The sequence below is a fragment of the Osmerus eperlanus genome, chromosome 4 (assembly GCF_963692335.1).
Source record: "Osmerus eperlanus chromosome 4, fOsmEpe2.1, whole genome shotgun sequence".
NCBI classification, from domain to species: domain Eukaryota; kingdom Metazoa; phylum Chordata; class Actinopteri; order Osmeriformes; family Osmeridae; genus Osmerus; species Osmerus eperlanus.
In genome coordinates this window covers 13,062,650-13,083,742 of record NC_085021.1, presented here as the reverse complement: position 1 = coordinate 13,083,742, position 21,093 = coordinate 13,062,650, and the positions used below count along the sequence as shown (strand labels likewise).

At 47.6% G+C, this 21,093-nt stretch overlaps 1 protein-coding gene across 2 annotated transcripts; it reads right to left on the bottom strand.

Annotated features, from left to right (window-relative positions):
* Positions 1-575: 575 nt before the first annotated feature.
* Positions 576-19,805, bottom strand: bmp7b (bone morphogenetic protein 7b). 2 transcript variants are annotated; one of them, XM_062459226.1, is made up of 7 exons: positions 19,068-19,805; positions 6,393-6,585; positions 5,094-5,242; positions 3,907-4,110; positions 2,534-2,610; positions 2,223-2,333; positions 576-2,129 (listed from the first exon to the last, which is right to left on the bottom strand). In XM_062459226.1, the coding sequence occupies exons 1-7, from the start codon at positions 19,465-19,467 to the stop codon at positions 1,980-1,982; spliced, it is 1,284 nt and encodes a 427-aa protein (XP_062315210.1). In that variant the 5' UTR covers positions 19,468-19,805; the 3' UTR covers positions 576-1,979. The 2 variants fall into 2 exon arrangements, with proteins under 2 accessions (XP_062315210.1, XP_062315211.1); XM_062459227.1 differs by lacking the exons at positions 576-2,129; positions 2,223-2,333 and adding an exon at positions 2,341-2,436.
* Positions 19,806-21,093: the final 1,288 nt, after the last annotated feature.

Below are 21,093 nucleotides of genomic sequence, written 5' to 3'. Positions count from 1 at the left end.
TTTCACCAGGGAGAGTGGAGCTAGAAATCCCCACGCAGGCTGGGGGTTTATGGGAAGGAGACTCCACGCCATCAGACGTGAAGCTTCAGACCTGCTTCTCAACTCGCCATACACAGACAGGAAGAGGTTAGGAATTCCCAGATATCTTTGACCTGGGGGTGGTAGAGGCCTGTTCCCCAGTCTCTCACTTCAGAGCACCCCTTGACCCTGACACACACACGGCCATGCACACACACAGACACACACATATACACACACGGGGGCTGAGTTTAGCTGTGCTGGAAAACAGCGGGTGGCATGGAACACTAATCCAAACCAGGCTATGCAATAAACAGGATGTAGGAAAGGCAACCGCTTGATGTGGAGACTGGGAGAAGGTTGGAGAAAGAGAGTGTGAGGAGAGTGCATAGGTAGGTATATCATGTGTGTATGGTAGATATAGAACGTCTGAGAGAAAGGTATGTCCCAGATACTACGGGGGGTTTTGTGGCATTGACCTTTTCCATTTCCACCAGTTCAGGTAAGCAGACTGGTAGCTCTTTGTTCATACAGACAACAGCCGTAGTCAGAGTTGCTTTACTCCAGTTTTATTGTAGCAGTTGTGCAGTAAAACACTAAGGAGAGTGAAGGAGAAACTGCATTGGCACACAGTGCCAGTCTCCCCAGCTCGAAATAAATATTCCTCTTAAATAGGACCGAGACATAGGGCAGACTGGACAGCATTTGAGGGTACACCTGGAGATCCTACTATGACTTGAAACAGAATATCTCTCTGTTTTTCTCTTTCGTTCGGTCTTTCCCTCGCTCTTCCTCTTAGTTGCCAATTCCACTGAAAACCGATATCCAATCGGTATTATTGCTCTGTGTCATTTGATTGTAAAAAGAGACACTTAACTTGAATTATAAAGAGTCCTATAAACGAGCTAGATGGAAATTCACTGTTTTTGAATCAACAACAACATAGCTTTGTGGAGCCTAGTCTCTGTTCTAAGGTTCCGTCATTTATTGCCACTCAGAAGCCTTAGCATCACTGTTCCGACACACAAGGTCCCCTACAGCTTCAGGATTTTGACGCGTCAGGTCCACCCAAACCCTAACCTCCTGCATCATGATATAACGCTAAAGGATGCCCAAGAAGTGTCACGATAGGACGAGTGATGAGATCACTTTACTTTATCCATCTGAGTCAAATAGAAGCGTGTGTATAAAACAGGGTGTGTGCTCCAGCAGGCAGGGCCCCGTCTGGGCTGGGGTGGTTCCCATGACAGCATAGCCTGCTGCTCCACACAGCCGAGGGATTTACCACCTCCACCGTGTAGAGAAAACATGACAGAAAAAGAGAGAGGAGGAGGAGGAGGAGAGAAGGGGAGCGTGAGAGCGAGTTTGTATGTGACGATTATTATTCCTCAGTAGACCTTTCTATGGTGCCAAAGTGTTTTATCTTTTGAATCTGATGACAACATTTGTGTCTCCAAGCCTCTGTATGTTTGAGTAACACATGGTAAAATGGCTGTAAAACATAGACAGTAAAGTACAAGGGTTTACACTGCCCTAACCTTAACACTCCCAAGAAATAAATACACTTCTGTCTTTGTTTAAAAACTATTTACACAGTATTGTACATGAAAGTTCTCAGATAAAAACCTCCCAAATCTAGGCCGGTCAGTCATAGAAAAAGCATTAAAAAATAACATCTACATTAATACAAATCACATTAACTACAATAAACACATACACATAAAAATAACAAAGGATTGTTGACTGTGGATAACTATACAATCACTGTTTTAATGTCTTATATACACAGTAGAAAGCACAGGATGAGTGTATCTGTGTGTGCGTGTATGCACGTGAATGTGCGTGTATGTCTGCATGTGTATGTGTGATTGTCCCGTGTGTGTGTGTGTGATTGTCCCGTGTGTGTGTGTGGTTGTGTGTCGTGTGCGTGTGTGTGCATGAGGGCGGGTCATGGTGTGGCCCTAGTGGCAGCCGCAGGCTCGGACCACCATGTTGCGGTATTTCTTGAGGATGACGTTGGAGCTGTCGTCGAAGTACAGCACGGAGATGGCATGCAGCTGGGTGGGCGCGCAGCAGGGCTTGGGCACCGTCTCCGGGTTGATAAAGTGGACCTGCGCCAGGGGGACAGGGAGGTGTGGAGGTCACACATTGCTGGTGGGAGGCCCTCATGACAAAACTGGATTGGTCACGTCCTCACTACTTACGAGTGTTTGCACGATGGCGTGGTTGGTGGCGTTCATGTAGGAGTTGAGAGGGAAGGCACATTCGCCCTCGCAGTAGTACGCCGCATAGCCCTCTGGAGCGATGATCCAGTCCTGGCGACACAGACACAGAGATGTGCGGTTAGCCGTGCGTCATCGTGGAACCCAGCGTAGGAATCAAAAGAGCGTAGTGGGAGGTATGGAGGGGGAAGACAATCTGGAGTGGGTAGGTGAAAAAAAGAAGAGCGATGAGAGGAAGAGGAAAGAGGAGAGGAGGTGGGGGTGTGGAGGAATGTGTGGGATGCGCTCCGTACCTGCCACCCCAGGTCTCGGAAGCTGACATACAGATCATGTTTCTTACACGCCTGCTTCTGATCAGCACTGCTGTTCTCTGAGGGAGGGAGAGAAAGAAAGAGGAAGATTATATTATTGACACAATTGCATACCGTACTACATTCAGGATATGCGTTTCTTTCACTTTTATGTCTCATCAACAGGACATCTGGACAGACAGATTCAGTTCAGCAGACCCTGACAGACTGACAGACAGACAGACAGACAGACAGACCCAGCAAAAACACACCCAAACAAACAGAGACGGCCACCAGGCCAGATAAAAACAGAGGTCAGTCTAGTGATCCACAGTCCTAACATCTGAACAGAGATCAGAGCAGAAGGCTGTTGAGTTGGATGATCCATAGTCCTAACATCTGAACAGAGATCAGAGCAGAAGGCTGTTGAGTTGGATGATCCACAGTCCTAACATCTGAACAGAGATCAGAGCAGAAGGCTGTTGAGTTGGATGATCCACAGTCCTAACATCTGAACAGAGATCAGAGCAGAAGGCTGTTGAGTTGGATGATCCACAGTCCTAACATCTGAACAGAGATCAGAGCAGAAGGCTGTTGAGTTGGATGATCCACAGGTCAGGACGCTCAGAGGGTTGGAAGTCCTACTGTCCAAAACAGATGGAGTTTTCCCAAGATTTACCAATGTTTTCCCTTCACTCTCCCAGACTTCTGCTTCTCTCACTCTCTGACTATTACTGCCTCTCCTCTCCACTCCTCTCCTCACATCTCCTCTCTGCTCTGCCCCAGACCCGCAGGGGGTTCTGTGCAACATTGCTTGTGCTGGTCGGTCCAGTTGGAAGTGATCAGAGATGACTGCTTCTCATCAGTTATTTAACAGAGACCATCCAGCCCTCCACACAGGCCCTGCGAGCAGAGGTGTTCTGGTCTGGCCCGGTCCAGCTCGGTCCGGCCCGCCCTCCCCACACTACAGATGTGCTCTGTCCCCCCCCCCCCCCCCCATGCAGAGCTCTTGGCCCTGGGCCTGCTGTAATGCTGGTGTAAATAAACAGGATGGCGGAGGGTTATTTGAAGCGAAGGCATTATGGTCCAGTGTTCCAGCGCTCTGTATAAACTCAACTCTCTCGCACCTCCGACCCACAGACCTAGCCAACACATGCTCTGGTAGCCTTTCCCTCGGCACCAAAACAAAGGCATTCTCTGGGTGATTTGTGTGTGTGTGTTGGCTGTAACCCTGTCGATATGTGGAGAGTAAGTCATCCAGAGCGGCTCAGTAAGGGAATGGACTCACGTCACCACTAAAAAACACACAACATCCATACTTATAACACACCCGCGCACACATACACACACCTGTGTCCCAGACACAGCCCCCTCACCTGCGATGTTGGCCACTCTGAGAGCCTCCTGCTGGCCCTTGGCCCCTTTAGAACGGTTGGGGTTCCGCTGTTTGGCGCCCCCTGCTGAGCGGATGCTGCGCAGGTGCACCTCCGTGGCTTTGAAGAAGGCCACCATGAAGGGCTGTTTATTCTGGGGCCCGCTGCGCCCAATAAGCCCTGCCGTCCGGGGGTTCACACTCTCACCTACAGGGGGAGACAAAGATACGGGTATCAGACATGGGATCTCTTGGCTCTTTGTTTACCATCTTGTTTTCTGGGTGTGTGTATGCATGTGTGCTTCTGTGAGACAGAAAGGGAGGGAGGCATGGGGGTTTTTGAGGGATGGAGAAAATAATATTAAGGGTTATTTAATGTGTGTGTATCTGAACGTGTGTGGCCCTTCTGTCAGGCCTGATAAGAACTATGTCTTTGGTGTCTCCTTGTTATTCAGTGGATGTTTTTCCCAAATGAGGTTTTCCTTTTTGAATTCCTTTGCCTTACTCTCATGCTCTCTCCTCCGTCTAAATGTCAAACATGAATGTGTTGCCGGACATCAAAGTGTATCTGTGTTGTACTGTATAGTCTGTCCTTACGCACAGGAATGTTCCTCTGATCAGCCGAGGTAAACCAAGGCTGCCTGTCGCCGCTGGCAACGGGACGTCCCACGCACCTCTCTGCACATGCTCGCCAAAAAACATCCTCCCACATACACCTTCACCCCACCACCAACTCACACACACATACACAAGCACACCGACACACCACCCTATTCAACATGAAAGAGAGTGTGTCTGTTCTTGCGAACATGTAAGATCTTGCTGTCCTCTGTGATAAGAGTCTATCACACAGTGGGCTGTTGTTAATATTGTTGATGTTTTCACTCAGCAGCTTCCTGATACTAACTCCTCCACAAGATGATGTCATATTACTGTAATCATAGGAAAGCTAGCTTGGGAAGGATTCTTTGCGGGCTACAGGATGAGGGTCTGGCAGCTTTCAGAGAGTGGATCTTCTATGCTGTTTCTACCAGTGGAATATCTACCCTGATCCGATTCCGACCTCTCTGGGTCAGAGCGTTCTGTCTGGATTCTAAATGAAGTGAGTGGTTCTGTTTGTGGTTGTGGCTGAGCTGGTTCTGCTTGTGGCTGAGGTGGTTCTAGTTCTGGTTCTGGATGAAGTCTACCTACCGTGGATGCTCTCCAAAGCCAGCTGTAGACCCAGGTTCCTCCCTGGGTTCAGGACCCAGTGGTTACTGGTCACCGTCACGTCAAACACCAACCAGCCTTCCTCTGCTGCCCAGATAACCCTGGAGTCCAGCAGCAATAGGTCTGACTCCCTTTACAAAACACACATACACACACATATAAAGACATGTACACACCAAAATCCACACGCATGCTGTAAATGAATATAGATGTAGTATTTAAAAACAATGGGCTAATAATCGGCAATGACACAGCAATAAAACACCATGATAGGATGAGGTACAGTATATTGAGTGGTGAGGTGTAAAGTGGAGCAGCAAAATGAGCGGAGGAAGTGAGAGCTGAAAAGAGAGAAAGAAAAAGGGAGGGAGGGAGGGAGGGAGGGAAAGAGAGAGAGAGAGAGAGAGAGAGAGAGAGAGAGAGAGAGAGAGAGAGAGAGAGAGAGAGAGAGAGAGCGAGAGAGAGAGAGAGAGAGAGAGAGAGAGAGAGAGAGAGAGAGAGAGAGAGAGAGAGAGAGAGAGAGAGAGAGAGAGAGAGAGAGAGAGAGAGAGAGAGAAAGCGAGGGAAGCAGGGAGGAGGGGGCTCCAGATGGCACGGCCCAGGGGAACACTTCATTTCCTTAATTGACAATAATGGCTTTATAAACGACTGCTCTATTCATACACTACACACAGTTCATCACCAGCAGGAATTCAGAAGAGAGGGAAGGAGAAAGGGAGAGTGAGACAGAATACTGACAAAACTAGAGGGAAAATGTTTTCCTTTAAATTCTCATCCAACTATGAATCCTTGTTCTAAAGTGGGGCATGTTCTCATCTCCTCCTATCTGATATTCTATCCCTCCGTCGGCATGTATACCTCCATCTATCCCAGGGCTGATAGAGTGTCATAGAGCTTTGGGCTCATGTACCTCAGCAGCAGTCTGGCACATGGATAAATGACCGTGTTGTTCCCCCTGGACCTGGGAGGGCAACAGAACCCTGCAAGAGGGGGCAGGGGGGAGGGGGCAGGGGGAGGGCGGAGGGGGCAGGGGGAGAGGGCAGAGATGGGACAGGGGGGCAAGAAGAGTAGGAGGGCAGGGGGAAGCAAGGCATGGGCCATTCCTCAGTGGGGCTCACACACCTTCCTGTGGGCTCAGACAGTCCACACAAGGGAAAGCAGCACACTCACTCCACGCATTGTGGAAACTTCCAAAAAGCAATTAAGAGACTACCGTTTGGACAGGTTCAATTCATGCATATATATACGCCAACATACACATACACAAACACACCCGCTCACCTGTCGAAATGCTCCTCCAGAACCTGGTAGACACTGATGAGGAATGTTTCATTGTCAAAGCGCTCGTGGATGAAGTCTTTGTATATCCGGAACTCTGCAGCTGTGACTGCCTCCCCCTCGGGGATCCGTGATAGGTCAAAACGGTATTCTCCATGGTGTCGTCGCACGGGGAGGAAGTCCTTATCGTGCTCCACTGGAATACAGAAACACACACACACACACACCCCAGACACAATGAACATCGGGCATGATCTGAAACACACACATCAGAGAGAGTGTCAGTCGTTATCTGAAACACACACGCAACATACTCAATTAGATCAGACACCACACAGTGTGCCAAAAGGTGACTCTCAGAAATACGTTTCTGGGTGGAAGGAGCCTTGAAATGTGTCTGTGCTGAGACTGGGCCACAGCTTGAATGCAATGGGAGACAGTGTCCGGTCCACATGGAACCCATCTACGTGTGCTGAGTGGTACATGTGCTCCCCCATGATTGAGACATCCATCCCCAACAGGCTAGAGTAGGGCAGATATCATGTGGAGCCGTGATAGAGAGATGCACACTCCCTGTGACAGCTTTACGAGAGGCCTTTCTTCTCCCTCTTCCCCTCTGATCCCTGGAGAGTCATCTCCTCTGCCCCTCATCTGGATCTCATGAGGGGGGCCGGCGAGGGGTGGGGGGGGGACTCCGCTGTTTCAGTTAGCCCCCCGACCCTCGTGACCCCCTGACCCCGACCCCTCTTAGTGTCCCAGCAGGCAGCCCCAGAGAGCAGACAGTCCCAGGGCAGTCCCCTCCATGCCCTGTCTATCAATATCTCCCTGTCCTATCAATCACCTCCTCCTTCTTCCCCAGTCAACCCACTCACTTCCCCTCATCCTGAGACCCCCCACCACTCAGACAAACACACATACCCACACACACATACCCACACACACATACCCAAACACACACCCACACACACATACCCAAACACACACGTTGCAAAACCTATAAACTTGCATCTGATTCCTGCTACATATCCTGTTTCATTTACAGCCCATTTGTAGTGAGTGCCTTTGAGGACATCTGCGATGACTGGCTTCCTGGCGATCTACCACACAACAGACACAGACCCTGTCTGTCCCTCAGCTGTTGCCAATATACTGCCAGGTGACCCATGGACTGAGGGGGGAGCCAGAGAAGACCCTCTGACAACCCCACCCCCTCACTGTGGGACATGGCCCTGCTACTCAACAGCTCTTTATGAGCACTCCTCGGAACTCTGCACAGCATGGACAGAACAGAAAGGACTGCTGTTGCCCAGGCTCAGGCCTCCACCCTCTCTCCTCTCTCTCTCTCTCTCTCTCTCTCTGCTTTTCTCTGTATCTCTCTCTGCCTCTCTCTCTCACACACACTCACATTCTCTTTACATCATACATGAAAGAGCAGGTGTAATGTTATATGTAACCGGGATTAGAAACACAGAACCAAGCACATAACCAACTCTCCTCCTCTCTCTCTCTGCCTCTCTCTCTCTCTCTCTCTCTCTCTCTCTCTCTCTCTCTCTCTCTCTCTCTCTCTCTCTCTCTCTCTCTCTCTCTCTCTCTCTCTCTCTCTCTGTCTCTCTCTCTCTTCTCCTTACTCTTTTGCTTTTATCAGCACAAACTGCTTTTATCTTTCCCTTCCCTTCCCGCCATCCTCTCCTATCACCATCGAACATGCTTGCCGACTGTGTGTGTTGCACAAAGGCAGCACTGTCTGATTAGGCAGTGCAGGGTAAAGGCATGGATCTAATTTCTCTGGAATAGACCACAGCTCAGTTGGCCATTAGTAAGGCTGGCTTTAGGGTCCCATTGTCCTGGTTCTCCCATAAGGACTCACACACTCCTATATACCAGCACACACTGGCCTAGGACTGCTCTCTACTCACTCTCAGTCATAGGGTAAACAGGAAACCATGGAAACCATTGTATACTGTGCATCTCAGGCAATAGGAAGCCCAGGTCTGGCCCTGAACCACTTGGAATCTCCACCCCATCCACACCTGTGCCAGGATTCATCAATGGGGACTTTCATGGTGCCCTCGCCCCCACCAAGCCATCCTTCACAAGGTCACACTGACTGCACACATTCTACTGCTGGTGAAGAGCTTCAGCACAGCTTTCAGTGCTGCAACACCTGCTCACGGGCAGAACAGGGGAGCGGGGGAGGGCTGTCCAGTCAAAAGGGCATTGGTGTGTACATGACTAGTATTTGGCTAGGTGGGCTAATATGGAACAAAGGGAGTTCTATCGTTCAGGGCTTCTCTATAAATGGAGATGTTACTGTGTGCCCAGGCCTCCACCTCTCCCCTGGCAGACTGGCACAGACCCAGACAGCGCAGCAGCTAAAGAGCTTTTCCATCTCCCTCCCGTGTCTGACGGGGGTGTCGTCTGTCTCCTGACACACCACAGCATAAACACAGCCAAGCTCTCAGCCCTGTTAAGGACAGACAGGCTGAGCACCCAGCCCCATTGGGTACATCTAAGGTCTTTCTGTGACCAATACTGAACCTATTCAAGTGTACAGCAGTTTCATGTTGTTTACCATGCAATGAGTTGACCTCTGCCTGTGCCCTTTAAATGGATTGTATATGGTGCAGTGCCATGACATTAATAGGGACTCTCTGAACTCTCAATTCACACAAACAGATCTGTCTGTTTGTGTAAATCTGTCTCAGACAGGTTGGTTTAAATACACACATACACATGCAGAGTAAACCCTTCCTCTCTCGTACTGTGTGAATAGGACTAAACAACCCAAATGAGCTTAAACAAGGAAGAGATTCTTTTTGGGGGAATCCCTACAACCTGATTCTCAAACTCTGTCTTCCTCTCTCCTTAATCCCCTGTACCCCTGCTCTGGGGCTCACTGGTCCCACCAGAGAACTCTCCCTCCTCCTGTGGCCCAGAGCAGGTGAACTCCCTCTGGGGACAAAGCCAGAACTGTTCCCTTGGTCTCAGATTAGCTGTCCACCCATCCACTGGAAAAGCCCTTTACCTGTTCTTCTGACAACATCTGGATGCTTCTGTGAAACTCCCACAGTTACCCTTTCTTTCCCCGCTTTCTAAACCATCTGTGCCCTCGTGCAGTCTCTACTTCACTCTTTCCTCCTCTTTCTATTTCCCAGAGAATAAAAACAGCCCCAGCATGCTGCTAACTCATCAACCCCCCGCCCATCTCTCTCTTCACCCTCTCTCTTTCTCAGTCTCTGTCGCTCTCTGCCTCCCTCCCTCCCTCTCTGCCTCCATGGTAATTACAGTAGTATGGCAGTCATTAGATGTGAGGCAGAGGAGCCGTTAAAGCCAAGCGGGCACATTTATGACTTCCTTTGGGAGGAAGTGAGTGGCCATCATCCCACCTGTGTTAAACAAACATGCACACAAACATGCACACATGCACACAAACTCAGAAACACACACCTACAGACACAGAAATGTGCACATAACAACCCAGTCAACTCACTGGTTCTGAATCAGTTATACACTGTCCATTAGCGCACTGGTGTTAGAAATGTCACACACTCTTCGAGATGCATATAAAACAACACACACACAAACACACTCAAGTAAACTACATTTATTCCAGGTGTTCCTTCAGGCACATTGGAAGGACACAGCGTACACCCATGACACAGATGTAGGCCTGTAGCTTTTATCAAGATGCTGAATGTGGTTATGAGTTGGGTGTGGATATTTGAACCACCTCGTTGGCTCTTGAAGTCCCACACATGTACAGACCACAGTAGAGATGCAGTGATGTGAGTTTGCATGCAGGCTTGCATCCCACCTGGCAAACAGAAGTCAACCATGACCCTATTTACAGCAACCACTCCAAACCCAGTCCATGAAGGAAGCCATGAGTTAGGACTGAGACAGACCCACCCACACTCAGACTGGGCTGCATCTGCCCTTTACCCGTCTCTCACCCGCCTTTCCTCTCCTTCCCCTCCTCGTTCTCTCCTCCCCCTCTCCCCCCCTCTACCCCGCCGAGCCAGTGGACCTCAAACACTTCTCCGACACCTCGGCCTCCGGAGCAACAGCAGACAGAACTGACGGCTCACATTAGGACAAGTGTCTGTCCAGCCCCCTCACACCTCACAGCCCTGGCTGCCCTCTGCCCGCGTGCTTCCGCCACCCTGCAGGGGGGGACACTCAAGCCCCCTAACCCCTCCTCATAAGACAACCGTTCCTCCACAACCCCACCCCTCCCCCTTTTCCCCCTTCCTTAAGGCCAGATGTTGGGCAGGTGAGAGAGGGAGAGAGAGAGTGCGATAAGACCTGGAGCCAGTCAACCAGGCCAGAGTCAGGGTTAACAAGGAGATTATGATGCCTCGTAAGAGTCATGCCTCAGCTTCTTATCACACACACTCTGACCTGCAGAGTGCTAACTGGAGCACAACAATTATCTCATCCTTTTTTTTTCTCGGTTTTTCCACTTTTTCAAAGCACCATTTCTTCTTTTCAATTTTTGCTTTAGTAAAACATTGTCCTCTAGAGGACTTTTTGCAGACACTTCAGAATACCAGCCAACAATGTTTTCAACATGGCACAAAGAACATGTGTCACTTTTTCCATAAACCCCAGAGAAAGAGAGATAAATAGAAAGTACGAAAGAAAGAAAGAAAGAAAGAGTGAGAGAGATGACGATTGATCAAGATGTTTATCCTATAAAGAGGAAAGTGGGTTATATCTCCCGGGTAACGGGTGACTACCCGCAGTAGAGTGATTACCACGTTAGGAAACATCCTGCCCACTGGCGACTACTGATGACATCATGCCTCTGCAATGTATTTACACTGCTGCAACACATGACAGCAATGGCTCCTAGGGAATGGGCCCCTGCTATAACTTACCGAACTCTTAAAAGCCATTAACTCACCAGTGTGTGTGTGTGTGTGTATGTGTATGTGTGTGTTTTAATAAGACTATGCCATATGTGTGTGTGTGAAGGAAGTAGCTCCAGTACTCAGACATCAGAGAGGAGAGGGAGAGTGCCGTGTGTTTGGTCTGTGGTGACCCGTCTCTCCTTAGTGCTGCAGTCAGAGGAGAGACCATAAACATGAGAGCAGGGTTCCACCTCACGCTCCACTGGACGTTATGGAGGTGTACTTCCCCTCTGAACCCCAGATTTACTGAGCATCCACAGGCTGGCCCTGGAGGAATGTGTCTGACTCAGGGTACACCCTCCCTGGCATCTCCCGCCAGCCCAGCTGCCTCTCACACTGCTGGGCCAGCTGCAGCCACCTTGTGCTCTTGGAGGGCCGGAGGACACAGCTCCAGGAACGTGTGATGCCAGGCCGCCAGCTAGCCTATTAAGTAAACAGGGAACAGAGAAGGGGAGCCTGGCAGATGGTCTGAACTGCAAGCTCCGTGGTGTCCATACCCAGTGTTCTGAGAGAAGCAGCACGACGACACCCAGAGAGGCAGTTATCAGAGTTATCAGAGTTATTGTAGTTATCAGATCTGTCTGTTGATGCCACAGTAACCATCCTTCCCTCCTCTCAGCCGGGGGGATACAGCTCACAGAGACAGAGAACCACAGCCCTTCGTTTTCCCTGTCGCTTTTCTCTCTTCCCCCCTTTTTATGTTCTTTCATTTTGCGGCTGCAGCAACCACACCCTTCTCCTCAACCAGCCAAGCCGCCTCTTATTATATACCCCAGGAGACTTCACATGTAACACACACACATAACACAGACACACATACATATAACACACATGCATACAGATACACACACAAGCAGTGTGCGTATTAGAGACACAGGCAGGAGAAATCCCAGTGTCGGTGTAAACATTTTTATAGTTTGCCCCAAAACCCTTGGCGGCATCCAATGCACACATGACGGCACTTTGGCACCCTCATTTTAAGAGCTTGTTGTTTATTTAGTTTAATTACAACCATTCCTTTTCAAATAAATAAAAAATAGTTGTGAAGGATGTGGTGTAACACCCAGGCTATAGCTGTTGGCGTTCCTTAAATAAACTGAAAACTGCCACATCAAATTCATATTTCACACTAAATTGATACTATATTTCAGCACTCGTCATAAAAACACTTGGTAACAGTTGTAGCTTGGCTTTTACAAGCTTTGATTTGGCTGATGGAGCAGGAATCTGTTTGACATTACTGTCTTCCGCAAACGCAATCTTCAACTAGGAACACCAACATACAACATGTGAAGCAGCTGGTCACAGGGTAGGGTAGGTTTTTCACTGTAAAAGTATTCTCCTCTCCACTCCCCTCAATTCATCTCCTCTCCTCTCCTTTCGTCTCCTTTCCTCCCCTCTCCTCCCCTTTCCTTCTCCTCCTCCCCTCTCTAGTTAAGGGCCTCAGTACAAAGCAGCCACAGAGTTGTGTTTGTTTGTTTTCCCAGCAGAGCTGAAGGTCCCAGGGTCTCTGGCTCAGCTCTGGCCCACATCTGGGCCCTTTCTCTGGGGCACACTATGTTGCATGCTGCCCTCCATCATGGAAGTCAAGAAAACAGGTCTCTCTCTTTCTCATGTTACCTGTTGCAGTTTCTGTTACAGAAGTATTTACTCCACTACTCGGAGACTACTTTGAGATACTGGAGCATGTCAAATGTTTTACTGCCCAGACTACAGAGTAGCTGGGTGTGAATCACTCCTCACCTTATCTATCTCTTGCTTTCATAAGCTCCCAATTCTCCCAACACTCGGAATTTAGGATTCATTTCACCCTCTCTCTCTCTCTCTCTCTCTCTCTCTCTCTCTCTCTCTCTCTCTCTCTCTCTCTCTCTCTCTCTTTCTCTTTTTCTCTCTCTCTCCACCCATCAGGCCATATTCTGCAGTGTTTACATGCCATCCCAGGGGTGACTTATGTCAGAGTGACTCCTATGGTGAATATGACCCAGGCTAAGACAGAGGCATGATTAGAAAGAGTCTCCCTGGCTGAACATTCCTGGCCTTGAGTGTGCACCGTCCGTCATCTCGGCATAGCCAGAACACCCGCCACTGCCTTCCTACATCTGGGCCTTTTGACAAGTCCCACCCGCAGCCTGTTTCATCATCGCTCACAGCAAGTGTCTCAGCATGTCCGAGAGAGAGAAGGAGACTAGGAACATCCAGATGTCTGGAGCTTTTCAGGTGATTACACAAGGAATGAAATACCAAAGGAATGTGATTCTTTGACTTTTATATCGCGAGCGGGCAATCTTATTTTTCTGATTTTCTTTGTACTTGCTCTCTAAACCACAACCTAGAGTCTAGCATTAGGGAAGGTAGCAGCAACATGACTGTAATTACCAAAGTGCAACAGTGGCTACCTGAAGCTACTGTTACATTCCTTTGCCCTGGTTCACTCTCTGACCAGCGCATGTAGGCCATAAAACATGCACTCTCTGACACTAATTAGCTTCAGAACATTCTTTCTGTGCAAACAAAGTTTGTGTGCTTGTCCATGTGAGTGTGTGTGCACATGTGTATGTGTGTTTACGTGCATTGGTTAGTAAATCCAAAGGGAGTGTGTTACAAAGTGATCACATAAATCAGTCGGTAGGAGAGGAAGCAACACCTCACAGAGTCAGTGAAGGGCAGGCGGAGAGAGGCCTGCTGGTGTCACTGCTGGTGTCACTGCTGGTGTCACTGCTGGTGTCACTGCTGGTGTCACTGCTGGTGTCACTGCTGGTGTCACTGCTGGTGTCTATGTTTGGTAAGCCAGTGTGAGGCTGGTCTCAGTGTGGTGGGACTGAGGCAAGGCAAGGAGGCTGGGGTAGAAGTGAGCAGGACAGGGATGGGGGTGGGGTGAGGTAGGGGTTCTGCTGGACTGTGAAGAGATAGAGTTACTCTGCACAGCTGCTTTGGCCTGCAGACAGAGAGAAACATCTGTATTAACCTCAGTCCCACTGAGGACAGGAATGCAAGGAGAGAGAGATAGAGAGAGAGAGATAGAAAGACAGAAAGAGAGAGAGAGATTATCTGATGTGCTTGTGAATTGTCTTGGATATTTTCACTAACATCTTCCCATCTACGCCACAGCCATCCACACACAAACACATCCACACACATAGACACTACCAACAGCTGTCCTACACCAAGCAGCCTGGTCTCTATGCAATCCACCCCTAGATACCAATAATCAAACCTTAAGACTTTTAAATGTGATTAAATACAGGGCTTTGCCATGACAACAATGTAACTTTACCATGACTGTAACATGACGTAAGTGCTTCCGAGCATGCAGGTGGGAGCGTGGAATGACACAATACGGTCTGACTGCCAAACCCTCTAATAAATCCAAATAAATTTGCCAATTAGAACTCTTTTTTTTTTTCTCCAGACCCCTTATTATTACTATTAACACCCACCATAAAGTGGAGTGAATTGGCTGCCAGCTCTGTGCCACCTCCCATGGGCACGACTTAGGGTGTAGGGGTGGCAGGGGGCCAGGTGGTGCCCTGCCGTGTTACCATAGAAACCCCTGCCCTAATTACCTGTTGTTGTTGTTGTTGTTGGTGGTGAGTCACCATCCCAGTTTACCACCTGGCAGACTCTGACTAAGATCAGCTATCCAATTTCCTTCACTACTCACAACCACGGGTCAAAGATTAGTTCAGCAGTGTAGCATACATCATTTATCACTGTTCCAATTTGTTTTGTTTTGAAATGTGTTGAACATATGTTGTGCAGTGATTTATTGGAAGGCAGAGATATTTCACATTTTATTCTAATATAATCCAGCAAGAATCCACATGCTTTGTTTTAAAAACTGTGTATTCAATTCCCCTCTCCACAGCATAAACAGTGAGAGAGTGGATTGTACATATATATACTGTACTCTTCATATTACCTTCATGTCGATTGTTCCCATGCTGACACAAGAAGAGGAGGGAAACCACAGAGAACTCTAGCTTTGTTTGTTTAAACATGTCCATCTAGTGAACTGTTGAACACATCTGGAGCACATTGACAGCAGCAGAACATTGGACAAATAAAATGCACTCCAGCAATGCATTGTTTTTTAAATAAGCTGACATTTGCTGACACGTGACAGTGTTCATGCCAAACTGGAGATTTGATTTTATGACGACCCCCCTTGGCATCTCCCCGGTCAGAGTGGCTGACTTACAGCAGGACTATTACACACCCAGGGAGTCATCAGCCAGGCTCTGGTTACGCACATGCCAGAGAAAGAACAAGCATAGTTTCATGTATTTACTCACACAGCCTTTCTCTGTCTCTCTCTTCCACTCTCTCTAGCTTACTCTCTCTCACACACAATCCTCACAATGACCTCAGGCTAGGTTAATCCACGCAGGGTTGCATGCGAGCGAGGCGAAGGAGGAAGCTGTGACTAACACATCTGAAGATAACACATGAGAGTTAGACCTTACACCCGGAGGTGAGGAGAATATAGGCCGTAAAACCCCGACGCAGGTGATGCCAGTCTTTGTGTTCTTACGTGACAGATGCAAATACTAAACGTGAAAGTCACCCTGCGGCCCTGTGATGCATGTGCATCACTGTGTGTGTGTGTGTGTGTGTGTGTGTGTGTGTGTGTGTGTGTGTGTGTGCGTGCGCGTAAAGGGACTTCTCACCACCAGTCCAGCCAAGCTCGGCCAAGCCAAGCAGCCCAGAGCGCTGGAAGCTGTGGTTTGTTGAAGGGGAAATGCCTTAATTCACTGTGGCTGAGGGCTAATACGCAAGGGACCACCAGGGACCATATCAAATAATTACCCAAAGGGGAGTGTGTGAGTGTGTGTGCATATGTGCATGTGCGTGTGTTTTTGGAAGAAATGGCGGAATGTCAATCATCCTGGCCATTATGGGCGACAACCCACAAGGTGGTTAGTTTTAAGCATGATCTTTCAATTACATTTTCCCTTTAAATATCCAAAGCTTTCCCTCATGCATCTCTCCGCTGTCCATTTTTCTTTCAGTGGGGAAATGCCCACACAGTCCAGTAATCAGCAGGGCAAACATGGAAGAACTGATGGCAAAGCTGACTGGCACTTTAAGAAGTCAAGAGTTTCAGCATTTTGGCGTGTTGTCTTTACATGTTCAGCACACACCCAAGGCCGGGGGCGACCCATGTTGCGTGTAGAGGTGTACATTCTGCGTGTATGCCGTAAGCCATTTACACAGCTGGGCTTTTAACTGAGGTTACTCAGACAGAGGACGTCCCTGACCCAGGGGTCTGTCCCCTAGTCCACACCCCAACCACCTTACTCTGGAGACCACTGCCCCCTGTCCCACAAGCCACACCCCACCCACCCTACACTGAAGATGAATGCCCTGAGATACAGCTATATTGACAACACAGCCAGCGAAACACATCACACCAGCCCCCCAAAAATTTGCATAGAATTGAATTTGGTTCTGAATCATGCCATGGACTACACTACAGACAATATTAAAGTGGAGGATAGTGTCTCACTGTGGCAGGCATGAACTGCACAAAGACTTGGTCAGTAAACTGTGAATATGACCATTACAGCCATGTTTCCCTCCCTTATGCTTCTAAAACTTCTAAATCAAGGTCATGCAGAACAACCCCTCCCCCCTCTTACCAGCATGTTGAAGGGCATATTAGTAAAATTGGACACACTGCTGTTGCCATAATATATAAATCTGCCAAATGTATATAAAGAACACTGGAATCCAAGCCACTGCTAAGCAGTTATTTTCTCAAAAAATGTACCTTGGAAATAGCCTTGGTGGTGAGGTACCTAACTTCTGAGGGGAAATAAAGAACTTTCTGGTCTCTACGAATATATAGCATATCAGTAGCTCCCCTTGCCCCCTCTACTCCTTACCCACACACATCCTCCAACCTTTCTCCTTCTCTCTCACGTAAAGGTTATTTCATCTGCATATCATCAGGTGGATTAGATCAAGACAGGCTTATATATGATGGTATCACATGAGACTCAGCAAGAGCATTCACAAAGGACCCATTGATAGATGGAACACACGTCAGACGGTGGTGACATCACAAAGACAAACGTTCACTTTATACCCAAATGAGTGACACCGATAATTTGATATATGGTGAGATGGATGCAGTGTGCCATGAAGGAAGTTCAGCATGTGAGTGGGAAGATGGCCCTCGGTTACCAGGCCACAGTTCCTCATGCTCACTGGAGAGTGGAAGTGACTCTGGACAAGAATGCCAACATGACTTTTATTAGAGCTTCACTCACATGCCGCTAGTTACAGAAAAAACATTGCAACCTCCTGCCAAAAGGTCTCCATTTCACAAGAGGGACTCAGTTATGATTTCTTTTTTTTCTCATACAAAAAATCTAAATATTCTTTCAAGCTGAGGTGAAACTTTGTTATGAGAAGTTATGTCTGCCTAAAAGATCAGAGATTTACACAAGAAGGGAGACAAAGTTTAAAAACAGTCTCCCTTTCTCTACTCCCTGCCTCTCTTCGTTGTGACTCTTTCCTTGCCTTCTGCAACACTGACCTTGGTCTGGGACGCGAAGGAGAGGTCCTTGACTGAGCAAGCTTTTGCGGTCAAATCCATTTGTGTCACAGCCTGTCAAAAATAGTCACAATGCAGCAGCTCCCACTGTAATTATACGGTGCACCGGAGAAACGAGTGTCACCTCCCTCTCTTCTGCCAAGTTACTCCAACAATTATCTCTCCAGGATTCATCTAACACTCCCAAAACCTCCCTATGGACCCCTCTCAATTCACTTATATTCTGTTGGTTAGCTAAACTTAGTCAAACTCTTACTATTGAGCAAGTTGTAAAGTGTCTGTGTTGGTGCCGATACTTCTATAAAAAAACATTTATCCGTTCAAATAAATCTCAACTGCTGGTCCTGAGACACACAACTGCTATGATTGCATCAGTTTTGACAAACTGACTTGTCGTGGTGTATTTATCTTGCCATAAATCCCTGAATGCTTGCTAATGTTGTGATAATGTGGACTAAAGCTCTGGTCATTGCTGACAGTTATAGTACTTTGAAGATAGAGCAGGCCTGAGAGATTACAGTAACACAAACCGATTAAATAAAGAGAGTAGTTATGAACAGCAACACAAATCCACCAGACAACTGAAAGTAAATGGTGTACAGTACTTGTATAGCAATAGAGAGAGGAATTACAAGTAATACAATCCTCTATAAGGCTTTAGGAACATCCAACCTTTCAGAAAGGTAATGTCTTAATCCATTGCCAGGCACCTGACAATGACTCAAGAAGGCATAACTGTTCAGACCTAAATGTACTTTGAATGTGTTCCTTTGTTGACACACATTTTCAAGATAGTGCAATTGATGTTGAAATGACTGCAGGTAACATTTCCAACAGACTGGCCACCTCAACACCAGCACTTTGTAGGCCTACGGATGTTAAAAACACAGGGACCAGGTACACATGGGACATACAGACAGGTATGGAACACTCACTCCTAGATTCTTAGCTAATTAACATATCAAAGATTAATTTCCTTTTATTTTTCCTTTTATTTTTCCTCTACAAAGTCAAACCAACAAAAAATAAAAAAAGAATTAGGAAAGAAATCGAACTATAGAACTGTAAAAACAAAACACTACATTATAAATAGGGTCTACGTCACATAAAAACATTTAACAATTGCCTTCCATTATCTATTCAACTGAAGCCACTTTTGCTAGGAAAGCATAGCCAAAAGTACAAGAAAACAAGTAACACACTTACCTAAATTGACAAAGCTCATTACCATGTCTGCGTCGTTAAGGAAGTTGTTGTCTTGCAAGGTGGCAATCGGTGGCCCCTGGGTGGTAAAGACGGGCTTGTAGGGGTAGGAGTACCCGTCCTCTTCTCCCTCCGTAGACATGGCATTGTACAGGTCCAGCATGAACATTGGGGCAGCGTTGTGTTTCCCATGGAGATGGGGTCGCGGCCGGTGTGGTAGCCCTAGGATCGAAAGGATCTCCCGTTGCATCTCCCGGCGTTCCTGGCTCTTCAGACGACGGTGGATAAAACTAGAATGGACTTCGTTGTCCAGAGTAAAGTTCGTAAAGACTGAGTCCGCAAGGACGCAATAGCCCCATACGAGTAACAAAACTGGAGCGCGTCTATCCAAAGCTGAGACCATTTTCGATGCCGTGCGTAATTACGCTAAGTTCTCTTACAGAGACTTAAAACAAGGATATTGAACTTAGCAATAGGTTTGTTCAATACCTAGATCAGATACTGACCCTCATGTTGAGGGAAGAATTCCCGATTGGAGCATCAAATCAGCTAAAACGTCCACTCTTATTCTTGTCTTGAGATCTGGTATGCACAACTTTGGTCTTTTTCACATCTATCTAAACCAACCAATAATAGCCTTACAGTGTTAGCACATTGTCTGAGTCACGCGTAAACTTCGAGGTTGACAAGACGTGTCTCAGCGAGTGCGATGTCTGAGTTCCACGAACAAGTTATGAGGAGGCGCTATATGCTGGGAGGAGCGGGAGAGAATTGTGAACCACAGCGCAACAGCGTGTGTTTGTGTGTGCGTGAGTAAGATAGAGAGAAGAGAGAGAGAGAGAGAGAGAGAGAGAGAGAGAGAGAGAGAGAGAGAGAGAGAGAGAGAGAGAGAGAGAGATGGTGGGTGAGTAGGGATGGAGCTTTGTCGATTTTTTCATGCTATCTATATTATTGCCTCATAAATTAACATGGGAGTCCCTCGCGATAGAAACGGTTTCAGTGATAATACACCTGCGGCTAAAAATACCTTTCTGCGGGAATGTCTGCGTGCCCATTACAATAGCAACCTCATATTACTGTCTACGATGATTACATCCCACTTTTTCCAGCGGAAATGTTTTGATAAGCCTCAATATCTATTGAAGGTGTAGAGTTCAAAACCAGAGTTGTCTTAAGATTCAAAAAGCTTACTTTACGTCAATTCAATTTCTGTGAGGGTTTGCTTACCCATCTGGGAGTGCGCAACAGGTGCATGTTTAAAGGTACTATGTTATGAATTAACCTTTATAACTGAAATGTTTGGATGTACTGCAGGGTTGGAGCAGGTTAGTAGATATGCAGCAGTCCATCTGCCCTAGCTATACATGCCCTTACTTATGGACTCTGAAGCCTCCCATGCCCTTTGTGTGAGTACTGAGCAGGCCCTGCTCCTTGGGACAGGAAGTTGGTAACGACAGCCCCGATGCTCAGACAGAGAGCAGGCTCAAAGGGAGGGGTGCAGATGTTTGGCAGCTGTTTCACCCCTCCGTCTGCCCCCCTGGCCCCAGCACCTCTTAAACACCACACTTTAATGGAACGTTCCTGACCCTCTCGTGCGCTCTGCGCTTTCCTATGCTGGGAGAGGGATTTTGGATGGGATTTTCACTGTTAATGACCACTTTATGTGGCGAGAGCTCCTCCTCGTTGTGGAATGGTAAACTTTTAGATTCACAGAGAGACTCTTTTTTTACTGGCTCAGTAGTTGAGATGTTTTAGGACCACAGCATGCCAGGTAATTTTATGACAGTCAAATTAGACTTCAATGGCAGAGTTTGGGAATTGGGTGGACAGTTCAAGATTCTGAGCTATAATTGCAAGGAAGGGAAGGGAGGGGGAAGACAGCATGAGCTTGTGGTAAACGAAACTCCCCTCCCTGTCCATTTAATGTGGTGTTCTTTATTTTGAAACAGACCTACTCCATTTTTTTCAGATTACAATGCAATGCGGTTTGCCTCAAAGCCTGCATTTCTTGACACCACTCATTTGGTGT